This window comes from Ammospiza caudacuta, chromosome 8, assembly GCF_027887145.1.
Source record: "Ammospiza caudacuta isolate bAmmCau1 chromosome 8, bAmmCau1.pri, whole genome shotgun sequence".
NCBI classification, from domain to species: domain Eukaryota; kingdom Metazoa; phylum Chordata; class Aves; order Passeriformes; family Passerellidae; genus Ammospiza; species Ammospiza caudacuta.
The window spans coordinates 24,339,832-24,360,613 of NC_080600.1; the positions used below are offsets into that span (position 1 = coordinate 24,339,832).

The 20,782-nt window shown below is 41.5% G+C and overlaps 1 protein-coding gene across 1 annotated transcript; it reads right to left on the bottom strand.

Annotated features, from left to right (window-relative positions):
- Positions 1-4,127: 4,127 nt before the first annotated feature.
- GORASP2 (golgi reassembly stacking protein 2) lies at positions 4,128-20,492 on the bottom strand. The gene is made up of 10 exons (XM_058809459.1): positions 20,383-20,492; positions 12,096-12,176; positions 11,158-11,361; positions 10,623-10,709; positions 10,050-10,180; positions 9,326-9,458; positions 9,078-9,201; positions 8,642-8,728; positions 6,681-6,776; positions 4,128-5,986 (listed from the first exon to the last, which is right to left on the bottom strand). The coding sequence occupies exons 1-10, from the start codon at positions 20,443-20,445 to the stop codon at positions 5,667-5,669; spliced, it is 1,326 nt and encodes a 441-aa protein (XP_058665442.1). The 5' UTR covers positions 20,446-20,492; the 3' UTR covers positions 4,128-5,666.
- Between the last annotated feature and the right edge of the window lie 290 nt (positions 20,493-20,782).

Below are 20,782 nucleotides of genomic sequence, written 5' to 3' on the forward strand. Positions count from 1 at the left end.
ACCCAAGTACTGTTTATATTTACAAACACATCTCCTATTGTCAGACTTCTGAGCCTCAGTAAAGCTGTGTCACTGCCTGAGACCACACTTTTTCTGTTCCCTGATTCATGTGAACAGATATTTATTTACCTGAGGGCATAAACAGTATTGTGAAATAGTTATTCATAGATTTTCTTACAGTTCTAGCTTTTAGTGTTATAGTTAATAATAACTGACTGATGACAGTTAATACTGAGCTGCTGTTTGCAAAAAATGCAACTTTTGTTTACAAGTTCTGATGTTTCTTAAAGAATTTGCACTTCAGTTCCCTGATTCTTTCTTTCATGTGTGTAAGAACTGCTTATGGTATGTGCACAGCTCCAAGCCCATGCAGTCGATAGGTACTTTGAAATGCCTGGATGGGAGGTTAAAAATCTTCAGTTTGATTTTAAAGACCATTTTGAAATCTCACTAAACAGAATTTCAGGGGAAATCAGCTTGAAAGATAAGAGTGAGATGGCAGCAAAATGGTCACTGAGAAGTGTTAGCTATTGAAGTGTCTGTCTGCTCTCTGTGTACAAGAACTGGAAGCTATTTCTATTATGACAACTGAGAAGGTAGTGGGCTTTCCTGAAGGTTGGCTAATTGTCTCCATCATTCATTTAGGAGCAAGATCACTGAAATGAGCTGTTTGTTCTTGCAAGCTGCCAGCAGAGGATGTCTGCAGACAAACTCTGGAGCGGTGGGAGAAGATGTGTTCAGGAAGCAGGACCTGGGCAGTGCTATAATGGCCTTTCTGCACATCAGAAGCTCCAGATGAGTCACCCACAGTGAGTCCCATTACCTCCAGTGCCCTCATCAAACACAAAGCTCATAGCTCTGTGTTGCTTTTGCTAATACTATAATCATCCACTGCAGGCTTTTCTTACATAACTAGCAAGCCTATGTTGACTATGGGTTTAGCAGCTTGAGTTCACTCATGTTTCCTCTGTTTGCAGCTTCTGTTGGGGTTTCATAGCTCACCTAACCTGCAAGGGCCATGAACAAAGTATGGGAATATGCAACCACTTGCTGGCAGAGCAAACAGCTCTCAGACAAGAGGATTGTTATTGAAATGTTGTTTTGTTGGCAGAATAGGCTTTCCTGGTTGCCCAAGGTGAGCCTGACCTCTATGGTTGTTGAAGCTCTCTTGTGGGCAAGCTGAGCAATGCTGGAGTGCAGCTTTTAAGATGGATTAACTGTGAACGTAACAAAGGAAACAGTTCAGAGAGAGCAAAACCTTTACATTGCACTACTAAGGATGAAACATAACTTTTGATCCTGTAGGACAAAAGTTCCAAGGCTGAGAATAATTATTTGATAGGGTCACAGTCATCTTGTCAGTGCAGAGTAATGTTTGCAGCCTCCTCCTAGGAGAGAATTCTTCCTTTCCAGGTGCAAGAAGGGCAGCAGAGGGGCAGGCATGTGGCCAGAGGACAGAGACTGCACTCTCCTGCTGTGAGTAAAGTAACAAAATCACCTACACCACCTCACCCCTTCCACCCAGAGCAGTTCCCCACATGCCATATTCTAGACTTTGAGCTCATTAGTCTTGATGCAGTTTCACATGCACAAACCCAGAATTTTGTTACTAAACTGAAATCATGTGCACAGGATGTTCCTAAGAAATACCAGTCATGTACCCAAGTAAAATTCTGAATTGCTACCTACATGCTGGCCTAAGGATAAGCATGAATTGAGGTTTCAGGGAAAGGAGGTGTCTGCCTCTGGCTCAGCTCAGTATCTTCTAGCCACCATCTGCAAATCTCTTAGATATTCCATAAAATGGCACATTACTATCCTTTAACTCTTTCACCAGGGCTGCAGGGCAGAAGTGCTGGAGATTCACATGAGCTAAATGAAGTTTTCTGTTTGATTGAGGCTATGAATTTGGTTGTGGTTTATTTTAAGATTAGTTCTTGCACTTTAGGTGTTTAAAACTGTGCTGTGGCAGGTGCTGGCTCTGACTGTAGCTAAAAAAATCCAGTTTCTCCACAGATATTACAGGGAAATCAGTTTGAAGATTTTAATTTTGTGACCTACACAGGTTTTTACTAGGAGGTGCAGCACAGTGCAAGACACTGTGCTGGACTACACAAATATATATTAAGCCTTGGTACATTAAGAATGTACAGAGTAGGATTACAAGAATTAGTTACGAATCACAGACACTTGAAGAAACACTTCTGCAGTCTAATTCTTGTCTAACATTACAGGATTCAAATCTAAAATAAAAGAGATTCTAGGTGTCTAAGTCCAAGTGAAGAACCAAAAAATCTGAGCTTGGTGCCAGCTAGACCCCTGTGCTCCAGAGTGATTATGAACACTTGTTTGACTGGTACAGAAAAAGCCTGTGTACAATCAGGAAAGACACAGTGCCACAATCAAACTTCCCTGATCCTTATCTTGCCCCTTCAACTTAATTCCATAATCAGCACTTAGATCACAGAGAGGCTGGAACTATTATCCAGGCCTCTCCTTCAGCATTACAGTATCTCCAACAAGTCTCTGCCTGTAAGGATTTGCCTTCTTCAAAACTTTCACCCAGTCCCATGGTTAACTTAAATCAGCAAACTGCCAACAAAACTCTGAAATTTAGAAATAGCTTAAGCTCAGCCCATTTCTGCCTTCAGATCAGTTGGTTTTACAGTTTCCAAGCACCATCATTCTGCATCCAGCTGGCATCCATTTGACTACGGTTGCTGCTGCTGGGGGGGCGGGAACCAACCACCCTCGTTGCTGAGTCTTATCCTGTAAATTCAGCCGAAAGAAACGAGTGCACGCCATCTCGTGGCCCGGCACAGCTATTTCCCGACAACGAAGGGAGGGAGCTCCCATTGCGACGAGGTTGGATGTGGACAGGATTTAAAAGGTGGCTTTCAGAGGCTCAGACACAGCCCCACCTTCTGACCCCCCCACCCAGATAAGAAACGTTCACCATTAGTGCTTTGTCCACACTCCTGCCTTGACCTTGCAGCCTGAGCAGCTGTTTCCTGGAGCAGCAGCAGAGCATCAAACTGCAAAAGGCACTTCCTCAGCACATGCTCACATGGCTGTTGAGGCAAACCTGTCCTCACAACAAATCCAGGGTGCCAGAGAACACAGCTCCCAGCTCAGCTTTTGGTGGAGCAGGATATCACTGTATTTATTTTAGAGTAGGTCATACACATGTAAATAATTTTTAATTACATGCAAGGCTGGGGATGTTCATGGTACATCTATTTTCATCTGCTGTCAGGACTTGTTAAAGAACTCCATGTGTCAGTGCTTTAAATAAAGCTAATGTGCCTGTTCCTAACTGTTCATTAACAGCTGAATATATGAACTCATGAAAATAAGGTTACATCAGCTGTCAGGCCTTTGGTGTATCTTAAGTTCCTATTCCTCCATACTCTCTCTTTTTAGTGGGAAAATCAAGTAATTAAGAGACAGAAGTGATTAAGGTACAATTTCATCACATCAAGTTGGAATTAAAGAGGGACAGAGTAGAGCAGTATGACTTCAAGGCCTGTGTTTTCATTTTAAGTAGTAAATGTTCAACTTCCCAATGTTCATGACTTTTTAGCTAAGAGATTACAGCTCAAATCTGCACCACTGAATCATCTCCAAATCTGAAGTCACATTTTCTTCAGCAGAATTGCTGATGGTAACACTGCCTTAATTCCACTGCTCTTGTAGCTGTCAAAAGACTGGATATATAGTCAGCAACAAGGGACTTAAAATAGCTAACAGAAATGTTAAACTTCAGACTAAGCATCTTCTTTTGTCTGCTAGAGACAAGTGCACAAGACCTATGAAAGTTTGCAGCTTGCTGTTGCAAAGCATAGAATCATGCCAGAGAACACTGTGCCATACTGCAAGAAAAAACCATCTACCCAAGGACTCTAGTTAAAAGCATCTGATTACAATCAGCAACTGCTCTAAATTTGTGATAAACATATTTTTACTCGTCTTGTGTTGGAAGTGTGTTGGAACAAAATTGCAGGAAAGGCTGTCAGACCTGTGAGGCTTAATGAAGCTTGATACCAACATACTTTCTCTGTCAGAGGAAAGAAAAGAGGAACATCCTTCTTCTCATGTCAAGGTTTAATTCTGAGGTATATGACACTGGATTTACAAAGGTAAATAAAAATACATTCTGAGAAACAGCAAGTGCCCTACTTAGCAAGGCAGAGGGATTTCACACTCCAAGCAGCTGAGAAAAGAAACTGCTTACAGTATGAAAAAGTATTTGGGGTCTGTCTGACATGGGCTTTTGCCATAACAGATGAGAAATGTGCAGCAGTGGGGCAGAGGACAGACAAATACTTAGGTGATAAAGATAAGACAGGACAACAGGTATTAGATAAGGCTTCCACTTGAACAAATTATTTGAGACATTATCATTACGATCAGAAGGCAGATGCAACTACTGTTCCAAACACTGCTCAGGCAAGCTACATTGCCAAAATTAATTACACAGCTGTTGAGACAGACTTCAGCTCAAGCCTGCTGATGATATGGGTAAGTTTGCATATGCTTGTAGCAACCACATATAAATGAAATCCCAGGAATACAGAAGGACTGGAGTGGTACACAAGAGTTTTCCTCATCAACTGTACCCAATAACAAAGGCAAATGCTATCACCTGGAATACAGTGCATGTAACAGTTTCTGCAAGTGTATAATCTACAGCTAATCTGCAATTTTTGTCCTAAATATGAATTTAAAAAGCCAAGTATGAATCATATGGAGGCAGATTTAATGACTCATTGCTGCAATGGATTTAACACAAGTGCTGCTCCTGCCTGCCATTAAGATGTCTGGCATTCCCTCTTGGATCCATTCCTCTGGAAAGGGAGCCTTTTCACAGATCTGTGCTCAAGAGAGCTAAGCTAAGAAAAATGAGATTTAAAGAATTAAAAAAAAAAGCTATTTTGTCACACAAAGAATAAAATTCCAGGAATTTATTGCTATATGTATGCTTAATCCATTAATTCACCTTACAGTAGTCATGAAGTGCCAAATTGTGTGCTACATTTAACATTCCACATATTCCCTTCCAGATGCCATTTTACAGTGGGCGTATGGAACAACGCAGCAGTGGTCACGAAACAGGGCTGGAGCATCTCTCAAGAGCTTAAAGACAAAGGTTTGTGTACAAGCTGAATAACAACATGTCAGTTAACAGGCCACTCAGCAATTTTAACAGAAATATCTTCAGGTGGAAGTTTTGCAGCGTTAAAATTCACAACTCAGACTAAACATTCTCATCCCCACTGTAGAAACAAGATACTTGCAAAGAACAAGAACTATGGTACGTAAATGTCACACGCAGGACCCGCTTCATTTCTGTCAGAAGCAAAAATTGCTAATTATAAGCAAGGACAAGCCTAGCAGGGTAAGGCTGTCAGCCTATATTAAAAACATATACCTCAGAGTTTGGCAGTGGAACTCTATTTACCACCTTGAATTTTTGGTAACATACAAGTTCTTCCTCCCCCCCCCCACTTTATAAATCCCCTTTTATTTTTATTACACCTCCATATTATTTACAGGACTTCTAAAGATTAAGTACAAACTAGTATGAAATTAATGATAGCTTGCTTTTCAAATATGTATCCCATGGCTAAATAAATACCAAGCCAATCCAATAGAGTGATCTGGAGTTATGATTCAGAAGCTTGTGTATCTGTGATTCCAGCTGTTTTTTCATTAGCTGTAGAGGATTCATTTGATCTGTCAACAACCGTTGCCCTGGAAGTTGGAGTAGCACTATCCAAGGTGAGGGCAGAGGTCTCCTCCACATTTTCAGGAGTGCCAGGGTTGACGGAGAAGCTTCCAGCTTGAGGAATAGAGGGAAGCAAATCTGTAGGCACAGTGGATGCCTCTGTGACCAAAGGAAGCACAGGAACACACTTGGGTGGCATTGACAGAGGCGTTATTCCCATCAGATGCAGAGGTGGCAGGGGGGGAAGGGGTTGCAAACCTGAAGACAAAAAAAGGGGGAAAAATCCACAGTGAGCTGCTGCACAGCACAGACAGCTCAAATGGTGTTTGTGCAGCACTGACTCAGCAGGCTCATTTCAAGCCTGACACTTTTCACATTTCAGAATTGAAGAATCAGAGTAAATTCAAGGTTTCTTGTACCTCCCCAGAAGACTAGGCATTTAATGCATTAACACTGTGACTGTGATTGTCTGGCCTTCACTGAAACTGTCAGAAACAAGAAGTTAACAAAAACCATATTACACATAAGCTTCCAATATCTTTTTCCTTGCTCCATGAGCACCTTCAGCAGTTCTGCTGAATTCAAAACTATAAATCTCATATTTATTCATAATTCTGGCATTCAGTTCAGGGAGCTCCAATCTCCTCATCTATCTTACAAGGAAACACTTCACATTTTCTTTTACCCAAAAATAATGTCCACTTCTGGCACAATCTCAGAATTCTGAGATATAAATCAGGTAATAAAAAAATGCAACATCTAAACACAGACACAGGTTTAGAATTAGTTTATCTAAAGACATATTCCTCATCTACCTGATCTGGGCACTAACATCCACTCCCATCTGAGGTAAACATTTAATTTATCCCCTTCAGGACTCCCCCAAATGGGTCTACATCAGACTGTCAAGGATAACTCTAATTACAGAGTTTCAGTTTGCAGAAGCACATACCAGGCTGTATCATTTCTGGAACAATCTGTGGTGCAGGTAAATTAAGTTTGGACAGATCAGTCAGGTTAGGAAGCCCAGCTGGTAATGGCATCAGACCTAAGAGAAGAGTGGAACAGTTACATATGAAAACTTAAAATTGTCTTTTTCTAACTGTTTCTTAGATCTTGTTGATAATTTAAAACGTGCTTTAAATCTTGATTATCATTTTTACATGGAAGAATGCAAATTCACCTGAATTTCAGCTTTTAAGTTGCACAGTGAGAAGAGATACCTATTGAAATCTGGACTAGCAAATACATAATCCCAAACCTTTCAGATTTTTCTTATTTCAGAATTAGAAGGTTTGCATTCCAAGTTCAGCTTTCAAAGGTAGTTGTTTCACCACAGCACTATACCAGAAGTTCTCCATTCCCAATTTGAGTGGCAAACAATAATAATATGATTAAATACACAGTATTCCCTGATCCCTAATCTTGATCACTCTATTATCAGTCTTTTCTACTTAGTTCATAAGTAAAGTTAATCACAAAAATGTACATTGAAAGGCAAGACAAAGGAACTTTCAAAGTCAGAAAGGACTGAAAGTAGAGGAGAAACATACAATGAATGCAACACATGCCCTTCCATCACTGTGTTTGCTATGGAACATCCTTCTGCTCCTGAATTTTCCACTTTAGAAGAGCTTCATTTCTGGGACAAGGGCTCTATTTGTACTTTGTGTTTATTTCAGAAAAGGCTAATTCAGAAATAAACTGTTGATACTGCAGTATGAAGACAGAGAGGAGAAAAGTCTTAAAGCAAGGCCACTGTATAGAGATTTTGATTAAAACCCAGTCATCTTTACCTACCCATGAATTCATTTCCTATAATGAATTGACATAATCTGATTCAAACAGCTTTCAGGTCAGCTATATGCAAATTTGTTCTGGTTTTTTGTTGTGGTTTTTTGAAAAAAGCTGAACTTCATACAAATTCACTGAAATTTTAAGCCTCCAGTATATTTAGTAAGAACAATTTCACTATTACGCCCCTGCAAATTGCAAGAAATATTCTAATTTGCTTTTAAAAAAGCAGTGATACTATTCAGAGAAAAAGGTGAACAGAAACCTCGTATTTGCAGAGTTTAGGGAAGGGATGGATTAGGCAGCTGGGGAAGAAAAGGATAATAATCTTTTTCTTCCTAAATAAAATAGAAAACTACTAACAAGTTCAGCTTCTGTGAGAGTTCTCTGCCCTTGTTTGCATGCACTGAGCTCTACTGCACACCTTTCTGTGTTAGAGGCTGTTCCTCCAAGCGTTATGTAATGGATACATCTTTATCTACTTGTCTCATAACAAGCAAAACATGAAATACAACTCCTTCAGCGTCCTGGAAGGCACAATTGAGTCCTGCACCAGCACACCAAGGCCACAGCAAAATCCTATACAATCCTTATTTTACCCCTTGTGAATACTTCTGGAATAGCAGTGTTTGAAATGTTCATTATTATCAGGAAACAACCACGCTGTAGAAAGACTCTTACTGTATTATACCAGTTAAAATTCCTATATAATTCAGAAACAGTAACTGCAACATGAATTCTATATTGTTAGCCCTGTATTTGTACTAGAATAGTGATCAAGCTGAGTATTTAAAAATGGGTTTCCTAAAATGTTGCAAATAGCAAAGCAAAACCTTCCTGAGAAATTCTGAATACTGCATCCACTGTGCAGGGAACCCTAAAAGGTAAACTGGTAACTCTTCTTGCCAGGTCACCCTCTGTGCTACAGACATGCTGTGAACATACTCCAAGAAAAACAGTTCTTCACACTGTACAGGTTGCATAAAGAGAGACCTTACATGAAATTCATAAGTTGTATAAAGTTATACCTTCCCCAAAAAGCAGTGGAAAAGGCAGCTCTTCCCTTGCTCATGTAAGATTTTTGTTTCAGAAATGTTTTCAGAAATTTTACCTACTCACCTGGTAATGTAGTTGCTGGGTTAACTGGTGGCACAGAGGTAAGGGACTGACTGACTTGTGGTGGTAATAATGGGACTGTTGGAACACCTGGTGGAAAACAATATTGATTTTAAGCATACAACACTTCATCTTCTTTCCCTAAGGAGTACAAATAAATAATTGCTTACAGGAGAATTACTATTTGCCTTAACATTAAAATGCTGATAAGCCAAATAGTATTCTAAGTAATACACGTGGTATTTTTAATAGAAGTTGTTTGCAACTATTTTGTGAGCAAGTAAGGCACAAATCCAGTACATTAGCCTTTTTGTTGAGAAAAATTTAGGAGAAAGTTTTATTCTCTCTTCTGCTGTCTATTCAATTAATTAGAAACATCTGTGAGAACAAAAAAGTCCAAAAAGCCATGCACTTCTGGTCAGTTCCTTACAATACCAACCTGTGCTGAGAACATTACTGACAGTAGTTGAAGGTGAGCTAATAGAAAGTCCCGAGAGACTCTGCTCAAGGCCTGCTGGCCCAGGAGGGAGGGTGCTTGAGGGATTAACTGATGATAGCTGAACCTTATTGAAAGAGAAAAGAAAGTTGCATCATTAGGGTTTGTTTCTACATGAACCAAGAGAGGCAGAAAAGCAATAAAATCATCTTCCATTTTTACCAAGGCAAAGGAGAGGGATCACAACTCACCTCTGTGAAACCATCTTTGAGGGGACTGAGAGATGCACTGGGCAACTGCCCTGGGAGAGAAATCTTCTTTCCCTCTTCAAATGGGCGAGTAGGTATCCTATGCAAATATCCATAACCAATGCCACATCCTAGGCTTTTAAAATAGGAAGATTTTTAAGTCAGGTAAGTGACTTTACAGCTACAGACTACAGCAAGCAACACATGAACAACTCAAGACACCACCAAGTTTCAAGGTAAATGCTGTACAACCTTCCTCTCCTGCCCTCACATTGCCTCACTTCTTATGGAGAAATACTCAATACAAAACAATTGAAAAGAAAATCTTTAGCTTTAGCAATAAATACTCAGCACAAAATAAAATTCATTATTATTTAAATCAAGCAGCTATACCAGGTATACAGCTTGGAATTCAACTCTCTGTTGTTACATGCAGTGCTGTGTTCTGCCTACTCACAATACTTCAAGGATGTACCACAAGCTAATGACTATTTGGAATTTAATGCAGAAAGAACCATTGCACTTTATGCACTAGCTAATTTACTGATTTACACCCCTCTCATTAGTAAGTGTGACTGAATTTCAAGTAAATATATAATTTGAGGAGAAACGCTTTTGATATAACAGCACTCTTTCCCTGTCTTTGTGGAAAAGTTAAATCCAGCAGTTTTCAGGCTGGTGCTATAAGAAAGTTGCCTCATTCCCCTGTAACACATTGGCTCCTTACCTGCCTTCTCCACCCCAGGCAGAATTTGGAGTAATCACCACTTCCCGACAATTATCTGTGTCTGTGTTGTACACATAAAGTTTTAATGGCTTTGCTTCATGTGTTTCAATAAGGGAAAAGAGATCTTCAGACTGCAAAAAGAGAAAAATGAGTAAGGGCTTTCTTGTCCTTATTTTATCATTTGGCATTAGATCATCCCAGTCCTGACTTTCTGTAATGGACTCTGGTAACAGCCACACTGCAGTTTTTGCAGTGCTGCTGTTTTATCAAAAGGCCAACTTTAAAATGTGTTTTGCTAGCACAACTCAGAACACGTGGCACAGCCCAGATTTCAAATCTGCTATGCAAAATATTAATTTTAGAGTACAAAAGTTTGTATCTGACATATCATGAAGATATTTAAGAGCAGTTCTTATTTCCAGGATTGCCTTTAAGAAGAGGCACCATGCCAGAGCTCCTTCCTCTTTGCATCTGATTTCCATTCACACTGAACAGCAACAGAGCCAGGGATGTTTCAAACTGCCCTGGTACAATCGGGTTTTTAAAAATAAAGACCTTATATTTTATACTTACCTCATTCATGACAGTATCTGCTCCAATGATATAGTCACTATGAGGTCTAAGTCCAGCTAATGCAGCAGGAGAATTTGGCTCCACTTCCTAGTTTTAAGATGGAAAGTTACAAACCACAATGTAAGTGTCAGGGTATAGCAGGACACAAGCTCTGTGTCAGACAAACTGGTCAAGTTTTCAACACAGTAACAAACTAATGAAACACTGGCTTATGGCAGTCCCTTTTCCGTATGGTTCTGGTGTTGTACCAAACACAGTATCTCTGAGTATTGTACAAACCCATGCATTTAAATACAAGACTTGACAATACAGCCACAAATATACATTTGTGTGGGAAATGAATTTGTACAGAATTCTCAAAGCCTGACAGAAGGTTCAAAGTAGGCTCAAAAGTCTTCCCAAACCCAAAATCAAAGCCAGTTTGATTGAGACCAGTTTAATCTCATGACTTGTTAACTTGCACATCCCATCAAGTTACTCTTCAACAGAAAGACAGAAACACCAGTACTGAGAACATTTCCCAGTCCATACGTACCAAGACGTGCCAGACGTTTTCATTGGCCCCATCAAAGCTGCAGAAGCGAATGCTCACTCCCAGCAGGCCCTGCCCACCCCACATGTTGCTGGGGGTTACAGATGTCTCTCTCAGTTCCAGTGTTTTGCTACTGTACACAAGCATTTTGACAGGTTTTTCAACGTTTGCTTTCAGCAGGTCCTTGAGAGTGTCATTGTCTTTATTCTGCAATGTTTAAAACAGAGTTTGGGTCAGTGTTTGACAGACCAAGCATTCAGTTCTACAGCAACATTTGTATTCCAAAGGTGCTACACTGCACATTACCAGAACACGGATTAACAGCTGCTTTGGAACAAACAGGTTTCCAGTCCCTTCATAATTCTAGAATACAACTCTGGAAAACCCCTGGGACTTCACAGCAACAGGTCATACTTTCCAAAAGGAAAGCACTCCAGCTGGTTCAGAGGCTTTCTTGAATGCAGGCATACTGGCACAGAGCTCCCCACACACAGCTGGTTTTTTCCGCTGCTATGATGGTCTGTTGTTTGATGATAGCTCTGCTTGGAGCTCCCCCCATGCCTCCTGCCCAGCCAGCAGCTCTGGCAGCAGCTTTTCACTCAGCCTGCTTGGACTGTGGGAAGTTTGTGAGTTCTCATGGAAGCAAACAGAACTAGGAGGGCACTAGCATGAGAGATGAGAGGTGATCAGCAGGCAATTCTGTATTGGTGTAGATGTCTGCAGAGAGCAAGTCTGTCTTATCCTCCAGCTAAACCCAATAGAACAGTTCCTACAGGGTGAAGGAAATCAACTCCTGATGCCGTTTGCCTTTCTCATTTCAAAGTACAAAGAAATATTTTATATACATTTAAATAAAACAAATCCATTGGTTTACCTATAAAGATCATATTCTCAACCCATTTATATTTATATTAAAAGTTATAAAATAGCAACACACTTACCAATCTTGAACCGTTAATGGACACGATGAAATCAAAGAATGGCTCCAATCCAGCTCTATGCCCTGGTGAGTTTTCTTGTACCTAACAAAGTTAAATAAGAATTTAGTAAAAGTGTTTCAATGCTGATTCACAGATTAGAATTATATTTCTACTTTTGCCAGCTGCAGTTCTAGAAGCTACTAATGTTCGTACATATAATTTTAAAATATTCAAATATAATCATATCATCTATAGAACCAAAAACTCCCTCCCTTAAAAAAAATACAGATATTTCAAAAGAATTAGTCATTTATAAATTGAGGAATGACACAGCAGTAGCCACTTCCTGGAAAAAGCAGTGCTTAACAGTTGCATCAGATAAGTTGCATTTGTTTCAAGAAAGGAGATTATAGTGAAAGGACAAGGTTAATGAATTCTGAAAAGGTTGGTTAAAAAGTACCATCTTTCCACAGCAGTACCAACATTGGACCTTGCTTTTTATCTTATGCTTCCTAAAGGAACAGGAGAGTCACATCTGTAAGCACAGGCTGTTATCTCGTGATTAAACACCTGGTGACATTCTTGAGACACAGAGGGCACCTGTACAACCACATTTCATTACCAGACCTTCAAGCTGCAGGAAAGGGACATGCAATTCTGCAGCCACAGCAGCTCAAATAATTCAACCACTCCACTAAGACAAGGCTTAAGTTTTGGATACACATTACTCCCAGAAGCTAAAAGCATGCTTTTAATTCCAAATGGAATAACTGAGAGACATTTTGCCAATGTTATTTTTTCACTATTGCTTGCATTGCTGACAATGAAAAGTAACTCTAACATGGCTGTCAGATTTTTCCTACAGCTTTTTTGGTAAGGACACTCTTTTTCTGCATGGAAGCTGATTCATTTTACCCACTGGCTTTTTCTTTTATGTACTACAATCACCTTTCAAAAAGATCTAAAAAACATTACCCTTTACAGTGTGGTTCCTTACATTACATATCATTCTACTTGACAGAAGTGGTAAAAATGTATTTGATTGTTCAATACTGGCCTGATTCTGCAGGAACTGAATTTTCTTAACATGACCTATCTAGAACAAAATATTCTAATATGGAATTTTAAAAGTGCTTGGTTACTAATAATACTGTTCTTCTAGAATTTTATTTATCTGCCCAACATGTTCATAAAATCAGAACTTGGAAAAAACTCAGATTACTTGTGGGTAACAGATGCCCAAAGCTTAGAACATTAGTCACATAATCTAAGTCTGGAATTAGTAATTCCAGAGTCACATCACACACACATTGATTGCTGTCCAAGATTTGTAAAGCAGCAAAAAAGTACAAAATCAACAACATGCCAAAGTAATAAGAATCACTGAGGCAACAATAACATCCCCAAAGTCCACATTTATAATTTCTAACTAGGATTTAAAGTGTGTCTGTAAAAGTGCCTCCTCAAGATGTCTGTATGCTCCTTGGAAATAATGTCCCACAGCTGGGGTACAGCTATTCTCCCTCTCCAAGAATGAAGTATACGGAACCACATCTCCCAGTCACCAAATATCCTGCAGTCCCTCTAACTAGATCCAAACTATTGCCTCCATGTTACTCACTCACCCTGTCTGTTCCACATGCCTCTCACCAAGAACAGCCAGAGATCAGACACCAAACTGTGCACCAGCTAATAAGGTAAAAGTATAAGCCAAGCTGCATGGGGCAGACACCCTGCTTCCAGCTCCACAGAAATTCCCAGCACATTGTGGATGTGGCTTTGCCATTTGTGAACTGTTTCTTCAAACTTGCAATAATGTATGGCTACCTGAGGACAGCCTCCACAAACAGAAGTTTCAGCTTAGGAGAAAAGAGACAGAGACTAAAATTCACTATATGAATTATTTTTCCCAAATGCAGAAAGCATTTACTTACTATGTTGAATACTTGAGACCTCCTGGTCAAAGAGAGGTTAAACAGTTTTGTGAAAGGAGAATAAAAACCTCTGCTTTCCTATACACATAATTGATAATGGTATCCTCAGACTTGCAGTTTCTCTTGTAATCAAGTAATTCAAGACATCCTCTCCTTCCCTGGGTTTGAGTAGTGATTGTAGGATGAGTTTATGCTGTTTGTTGTTCTTGCCTCAGTTTAGAGAAGTGACATGGAAATACTCTAGTAACCTCTCTCTCTTATTCCATCATCTATTGCATAGGTCATACAGGAACTTACAGTTTGTGTTTTTAATGAACCTGACATGCAGGCTTTATACCAAAATTAAATCAGCAGATGGTTTCAGAACTTTCTGGGAAAACAGTTTCTGGGGAAAAAAGATGTAATGTGTTAGTTAAACCTCAGCATTAAAAATCAGTACATCCAGCATAGCACATCAGATTTTTGGGACTGGAGGACTGGATATATGTCATGGCCTTGAAATTATGAAAGGCCAGGCTTCATCTCATTCAGAGATTTTCCTCCATTTCTAAATGAAATTTCTTTGAAATAAAAAAACAAACCATACCAAAATCACAACAAACCCCCTGCATCCTGACAGTATCCCTCCCTAATGACCTCGAAGAAATTATATCCTGAGCAGTCTGAGCCAAGAGTAGCCACTATCCAATAGAGCAACTTTTTGAAATAAGATGGAGTACATACAATAAATGAGACCTACATATGTTCAGCATCCATCAATGTCAAACTCACTGACACCTGGATGGATAAATAATTTACTTAGAATACCAAATCTGTGTTCTGCCCCAAACTGATGAAAGGACTGAGAAAGTTTCCAAGTTCCAAATGATTCGTTTGCAGAAAGTATCTTCAGACATTGAACTCCTTGCCCCAAACCCATCACAATCCTGAACACCTCTGCATGGTTTATTTCTAGGTGGGCATGTAAAAACTACCAGGAGGCTGTAGCTGAAAGAAATCAAACCCTTATATTTGTGTCAATCACACCTCAGAAGCAGGGACATGCATCCCTTCTGTCATCCTGCTGTGCACAGGTTGTTACAGAGTTTCTACTTCCCTGGCCTACCTTCACTGATGGAAAAGCCTCTTTACACCTGGCACTCCCAGAAATTCTGAGCTCACTCCACATGAAAAGTCTCCTCCTTAAAGAAGTGACAGGCTCAGCCCTGCACGACAATGGCACTGACCCCATGCAGGGTCTGTCACACCATCTCACTCTGAGGCACTGCCTGCCCAGTTCATCACCACCACTCAGTGCCAAAGGCACAGCACAGCTCTCTGCCCCAAGCTCTGTGCCAGGATCTCTTCCAGGAGCTACAGCAACAAAGGATAACCAGGGAACTGAGAAAATACAAGGACACAAATTATTCTACCTTTATTAAGGATGGAGATAATAAAGATTCCATGGATCTGTACATAAACTCTGTGCCTCCTGAGCAATTCGGCTTCATGCAGCTTTGCTGGGTGCCCCAAGTAGGTATTTAGTCACTTGCCTTTGTAATTGAATAATTGCTGAGAAATAACCAAGTAACAGAATTTACAACAGATGCTACTGCAGGCAAGATACCATCCCCAGCAGCTTGGGAAGGCTGATTCTCTCAAAGCCAGCTGTTATCTCAGAAATACAAGTCACAGACCTGTATGGGTAAACACCATGATTTTCTAACAACAGAGACAAACAGTGGCACAGAAAATACAAAGAAGCTGTAGCAATGCAATATCAGACCTTTTTAAGAGCAAATTAAGAAAATCTCTGTCAAATGCTGAATATCAGAGGGCAGAAAAGGGCTTTACACCGTGCTGCAGGGCTTCAGTTTCTCACCAAGATGACAGCAGGGCTGCTGAGTACATAGATCACACACTGATTTCACTTTTAATTCGCTGTCAAGAATTAAACAGGAAAAAGGTTTCAAGGTCAATGCACCAATTTTCATTTGCAGTCCTGAAAGGCTCTCCTGGTAAATAATGAAGTTTTTCTTTGCTGAACACTGCTCCCAACACTACCATTCTATGCCTACACAGTATACATTGCACATTACATATTCTAAGAAGTCTGCTCAGCAGCACAGTGGTCACAATTCAAAGCCCCAAGAGAGCAGTGCAACTGCAAATGGAATTAGGCACTGAAATGTGCATTTTCAGTGGCAGATGAAGGCTCTGACCACTTCTGAAAGTCAGCTGCCTTCTACTAGTTTTTAAACTTTTAGAAACTTAGCTTCAAGCATTAAATACACAACTTCCAAGGCTTTCTTTTTTCCCCAGGTAAGAAACTCTCCCCAGTATTCTACTTTATTAGCAAAGAAATACTGAAAGGCTTTTTCGTAGTTCTTCCACCCACTCCATAACTGGCAGTAAAATTTCATTATGTATCATATATAAGCAATTCCTGCTAGATCTGTAAAATCTCTTTGATTTCTGTCAGTTATTTTAATACATTACATTGTATAACTGAATTTAATTTCTTGATGAAACACAGTTTTCAAAAGAAAAAACTTTGTAAGTTTTTGGTAAGAAAACACAATTCTATCTATATAGATAACCTTTTATTTTAGCACAGAGAATTTAACTCAAGCTTTTAAAATGTGAACCTCCCTTAAAAGATCACTTCATACAACATGTTTGTATCACTATTACAACAAACTGAAGCACACAAGCAGGAGTGGGAAGTCTAAACTTTGGGCACTGCTGCCAGTATCTTTTACGGAGAACACCACATAACACGGCAGGATACAAATTTCTCACACATAAGAATTCCTACACAGAATCTTACAACAATTTCATTTGGAAGAGACCTGTATGATCACTGAGTCTAACTACTAACCCAGCACTGTCAAGTCCACCATTAAATCTAACCCAAAGGCCACATCTACATGTGTTCTGAATGTTTTCAGGGATAGTGATTAAACCACTTCCCTGGGCAGCCTATTCCCATACCTGGCCATCCTTTCCTAAAATCCAGTCTCTAAATCTCTCCTGGTGTAACCTGAGGCTCTCTCCTCTTGTTTCATCCCTCGTTACCTAAGAGAAGAGGTGACCCCCACTTCACTGCACCCTCCTCTCAGGGAGTTGTGGAGAGCCATGCGGCCTCCCCAGAGCTCCTCTTCTGCAGGCTGAACACTCCCAGCTCCCTCAGCTGCTCCTCACAGCTCTGGAGTTGTGCTCCAGAACTTCTCTGGACCTGTTCCAGAGTCTTCAACATCTGTCTTGTACTGAGGAGCCCAGAACTGGACACAGCACCCAGGTGTAACCTCACCAGTGCCCAGTACATGACAATCACTGTCCTGGCCCTGCTGGCCACACCATTCCTGACACAGGCTGGGATGCCACTGGGCACACACTGGCTCATGTGCAGCACCCCTGCACCTTTTCCCCTGGGCCATTTCCCAGTCACTCTGCCCCCAGCCATTGGGATGCTGTGACACCATCTACGGTCAGGTCATTACATCAGCCTGGGCAAACTACAGCAGTTTCACACTGCTGAGCAAGAAAATTACTCAAAATTTTCCTTCATTCTGTTTTGAAGAGCAGAAACAAACACATACTGAGCAATACACAGAGTCAGCCCGTTGGTCTAAGCAGCCACACACCTGATGTTAAAGGAAACTCGAGAATTGCTTCAAACAAATGACACGTTACTAGATCTACTCATGAACAGACTTGGGCAACAGAACACTTGGCAACTTTTTCTCCTTCTTACAAAAAAAAAAACCCCAAACCCAAAAAAAACACAAAAAAACCCCCCAAAAAAACAACAACAACAACAACAAAAAAAAAAAAAAAAAAAAAACCACCAAAAACCAACCCTACATTTTAATGTCTAGAACACCACTGGAACACCAATAATGCAATCCAGAGCAACTTCTGCTGTCAAGTATGCATATGATGAAATTCTTTTCCTTTGACAGAGCCTCAGCTCTGGAGGGTTCCTAATTCCCTTTCCAATTGCACTGGTGATAAAGCTCACAGTGAAAGCAATACTGCACTATCAGCAGAAGTAGCCAAAAGAATTAAGCAATCTCCAAATCTTACATTGAAAATTAATGATGGCAGTGTTCACTTGCTGCATATATTTCTGTTCCTGTTTGAAGTGAGCAGAGAGAGACACTTTTTATTATTTTTGTGGGGAGACAGCATGTACAGTCTAAAAATCTCACTGCAAAAAAACCTGTAACTTGCAACAGTCTCAGTCTGCTCATCCCTCTGGCAACTTGTGCTTGGCTCCTACAGTCACACTGAACAATGTAATCTCTTTGTTTCATGGCCATTAAACACATATTTTCATTTATCTAAACCAAACAATTTCTTCCAGTAATTGAAAATTTCTTCTGACATTTCTCTAATTTTCCCACAGGTAATGGAATCTTTTAAACAATCACTTTACATTATTTACACAAGTTTGGTGTTATCAAAGAAATCGGATCTTACTTGAATTAGATCTGTAACACTGGAAGACTACTGCTGTTTTCCTTCTACTATTCTCATTTACTTCATTAGAGTACTGAGCTCAGAAGGAAAATGTACTTGGGAGTAAATTAGAACAAAACAGCAGTTCTGCTTGATCCCAAGTTCTACTGAAGGTCAATCCTTGCAGACAAAGCACTTGCAGAGCTCCTCTAACAGTGCAAGCCCAAGGCTGTCTGTAACAAACTTACTACAGAATGGCAACTGGAAAATTAAACTTGGAAAAACTACAGAGAGAAATTCTAGTCACATTCATGCATGCCACATGCATTTCAATAAAAACATCCCAAATTATAACTGTTAGGCTGGGATCATGATGCAGTTTAAGACGTCTGTCCACAGAAAAATAGTAATCACTTATTCTTGTGGCATGTCAGGATATCAGTAAGAAGACAAGGCAGTGAAAAATACAGATATCAGTCTTTTTACAACAGCAGGCAGGTCCTTTCCTGCACTTAATACAAATAAGGATGTCCTCTTGGAAATCAACTCCTTTAATGTGCACCTCTCAATTACATTTACAAAGACTGGCAATCAAACACTACAATTTTAGGTCATAGCAAAAACATTACAACAAAAAAATGCCTAAATGAAAACAAAAGGCGTCAGATCCAAGCAAGATTACAAGAAAAAATTAGTAGATTCTACTTCATAAAAGAGATTAATCTCAATTTAATAACATGCTTTAATCAAACAGCATGAACTCAAAAATGTGATGTAACTGATACTCTAACTGCAAAGTACATACTGGTTTTACAAGTCTCCAAAGTAAAAAGTTGATGAAATTTACACTGTACTATGCTAAAAAAAGAAAGTCTGCCAGCTTTACCAACCAGCAGGAAAGTTTTTGTGGGGGGGTAAAGAGAAGACGAAGTGAACTAACATAAACTAGTAATGCTTGATTTTTATATACCATTAATATTAAAAGGCAGGAAAAAACCCACAGTGGCTTTAGTCCTTACACAAATTGTAACAGAATGTTTGGATTGGACCAGAACATCAGTATGTGCTTCTCAAAAGCAGAGAACTTATCCCAAAGGCTCCAATTGCAGCAAACACAGCAGCCCAGCAGGGCACCCAGCGAGCACTCACACCCGGCTATGGAGGCAAAGGCGCCGTGCTGCGGGCAGGGAGCGACTGCAGCCAACCCCGGCACCCCAGAGCCTCAGATTCCACCTGGGAGCCAGTCTGCTGCTCACTGGAAGCAAAAGGAAGGGCTTTCCAAAGGCTGCTCACAGAACCTCAAGAACAATAAGGTATTTTGTATTTTGCATACAAAACCAATGTACCTATGAAAACCAGTACTTTCCCTGGAGGTGCAGCCCTCAGGCGCTGTCCTGCGAACACCCTGACCCGACGCCCCTGAGCGGCAGCAGCTCCAGCCCGGTCCGGGCCAGCCCCCGATGCAGCGGCCAGGCCAAGGCTGAGGCGCTATCCCGGGAGCCCGGAGCGCAGCCCAGAGCCGCGGGCCGGGCTGTGAGCAGCGTCTGCCGGAGGAGAGGCCGCCTCGCCCCAAAGGCTGCTCAAGCCCAGCATCGCCCCCCATGCGCCAGCCCTGGCCTGGGCACACCGAGGCACAACCTGGCGGCACGACCCAACCCGGCCCGGGATTTGTTTATTCTGGACCAATTCTTCCTCCACACTGCCCCAGTCCGGGAGCGGCAGCGCGGGCCCGACGCACCTCACGGCTCCCAGGAGCCCCGGCAGCCCCACTGCCCGAGCGCGTCCCCGGGGCCGAGCGAGGAGCGCGCCGGGGCCGCCCCGGGAGCTCTCGGGCCGCTCCAGCGCGGCCCCACGGCGGGACAGGCCCCGTGCCCACGGGCCGCCGCCGGGCTGAGTGTCTGGGACGCCCGGCCGAGCCGCGCCGCCCTTACCCTCAGGACGTGGTAGCCCTCGGTGCCGCCGCCGGGGATGTCGATGCTCTGCGAGGCGCCCATGGCCGCAAACGCGCCGCGACGGGGACGTGGCACCGCGCGCTGCCCCCGCCCGGCGCCGGGCGGGTCCTACGGCGGCCGCGAGGGGCCACGGCCGGGCGCTCCCGTCTGCAGCCTTGCCGCCCCCTGGTGGCCGAGTGCGGCGGCGCCATGCGCGGGGCGGGGGCACCCAGCGGTGCCAGACAGAAGAGTTAATTGATTTATTAGTGAATATGCATGCCATATATATATACCATGAATAAGGGATGGTAGGTGTGTGGGTGTGTGCACAGAACGTAAAGGTGGCAGGTCATAACCTATGCTGCCTTCTCTACTCCCACAACTCTCTGGAGCTCCGAGC

Coding starts and splice junctions, on each gene's coding strand:
- GORASP2 (XM_058809459.1), bottom strand. CDS start 20,445: ATGGGCGCCTCGCAGAGCATCGACATCCCCGGCGGCGGCACCGAGGGC. Junction 12,177..20,382: donor AGGGCTACCACGTCCTGAGG/GTAAGGGCGGCG, acceptor TAACTTTGTTAG/GTACAAGAAAACTCACCAGG. Junction 8,729..9,077: donor CAGTAATGTTCTCAGCACAG/GTTGGTATTGTA, acceptor GTTTTCCACCAG/GTGTTCCAACAGTCCCATTA.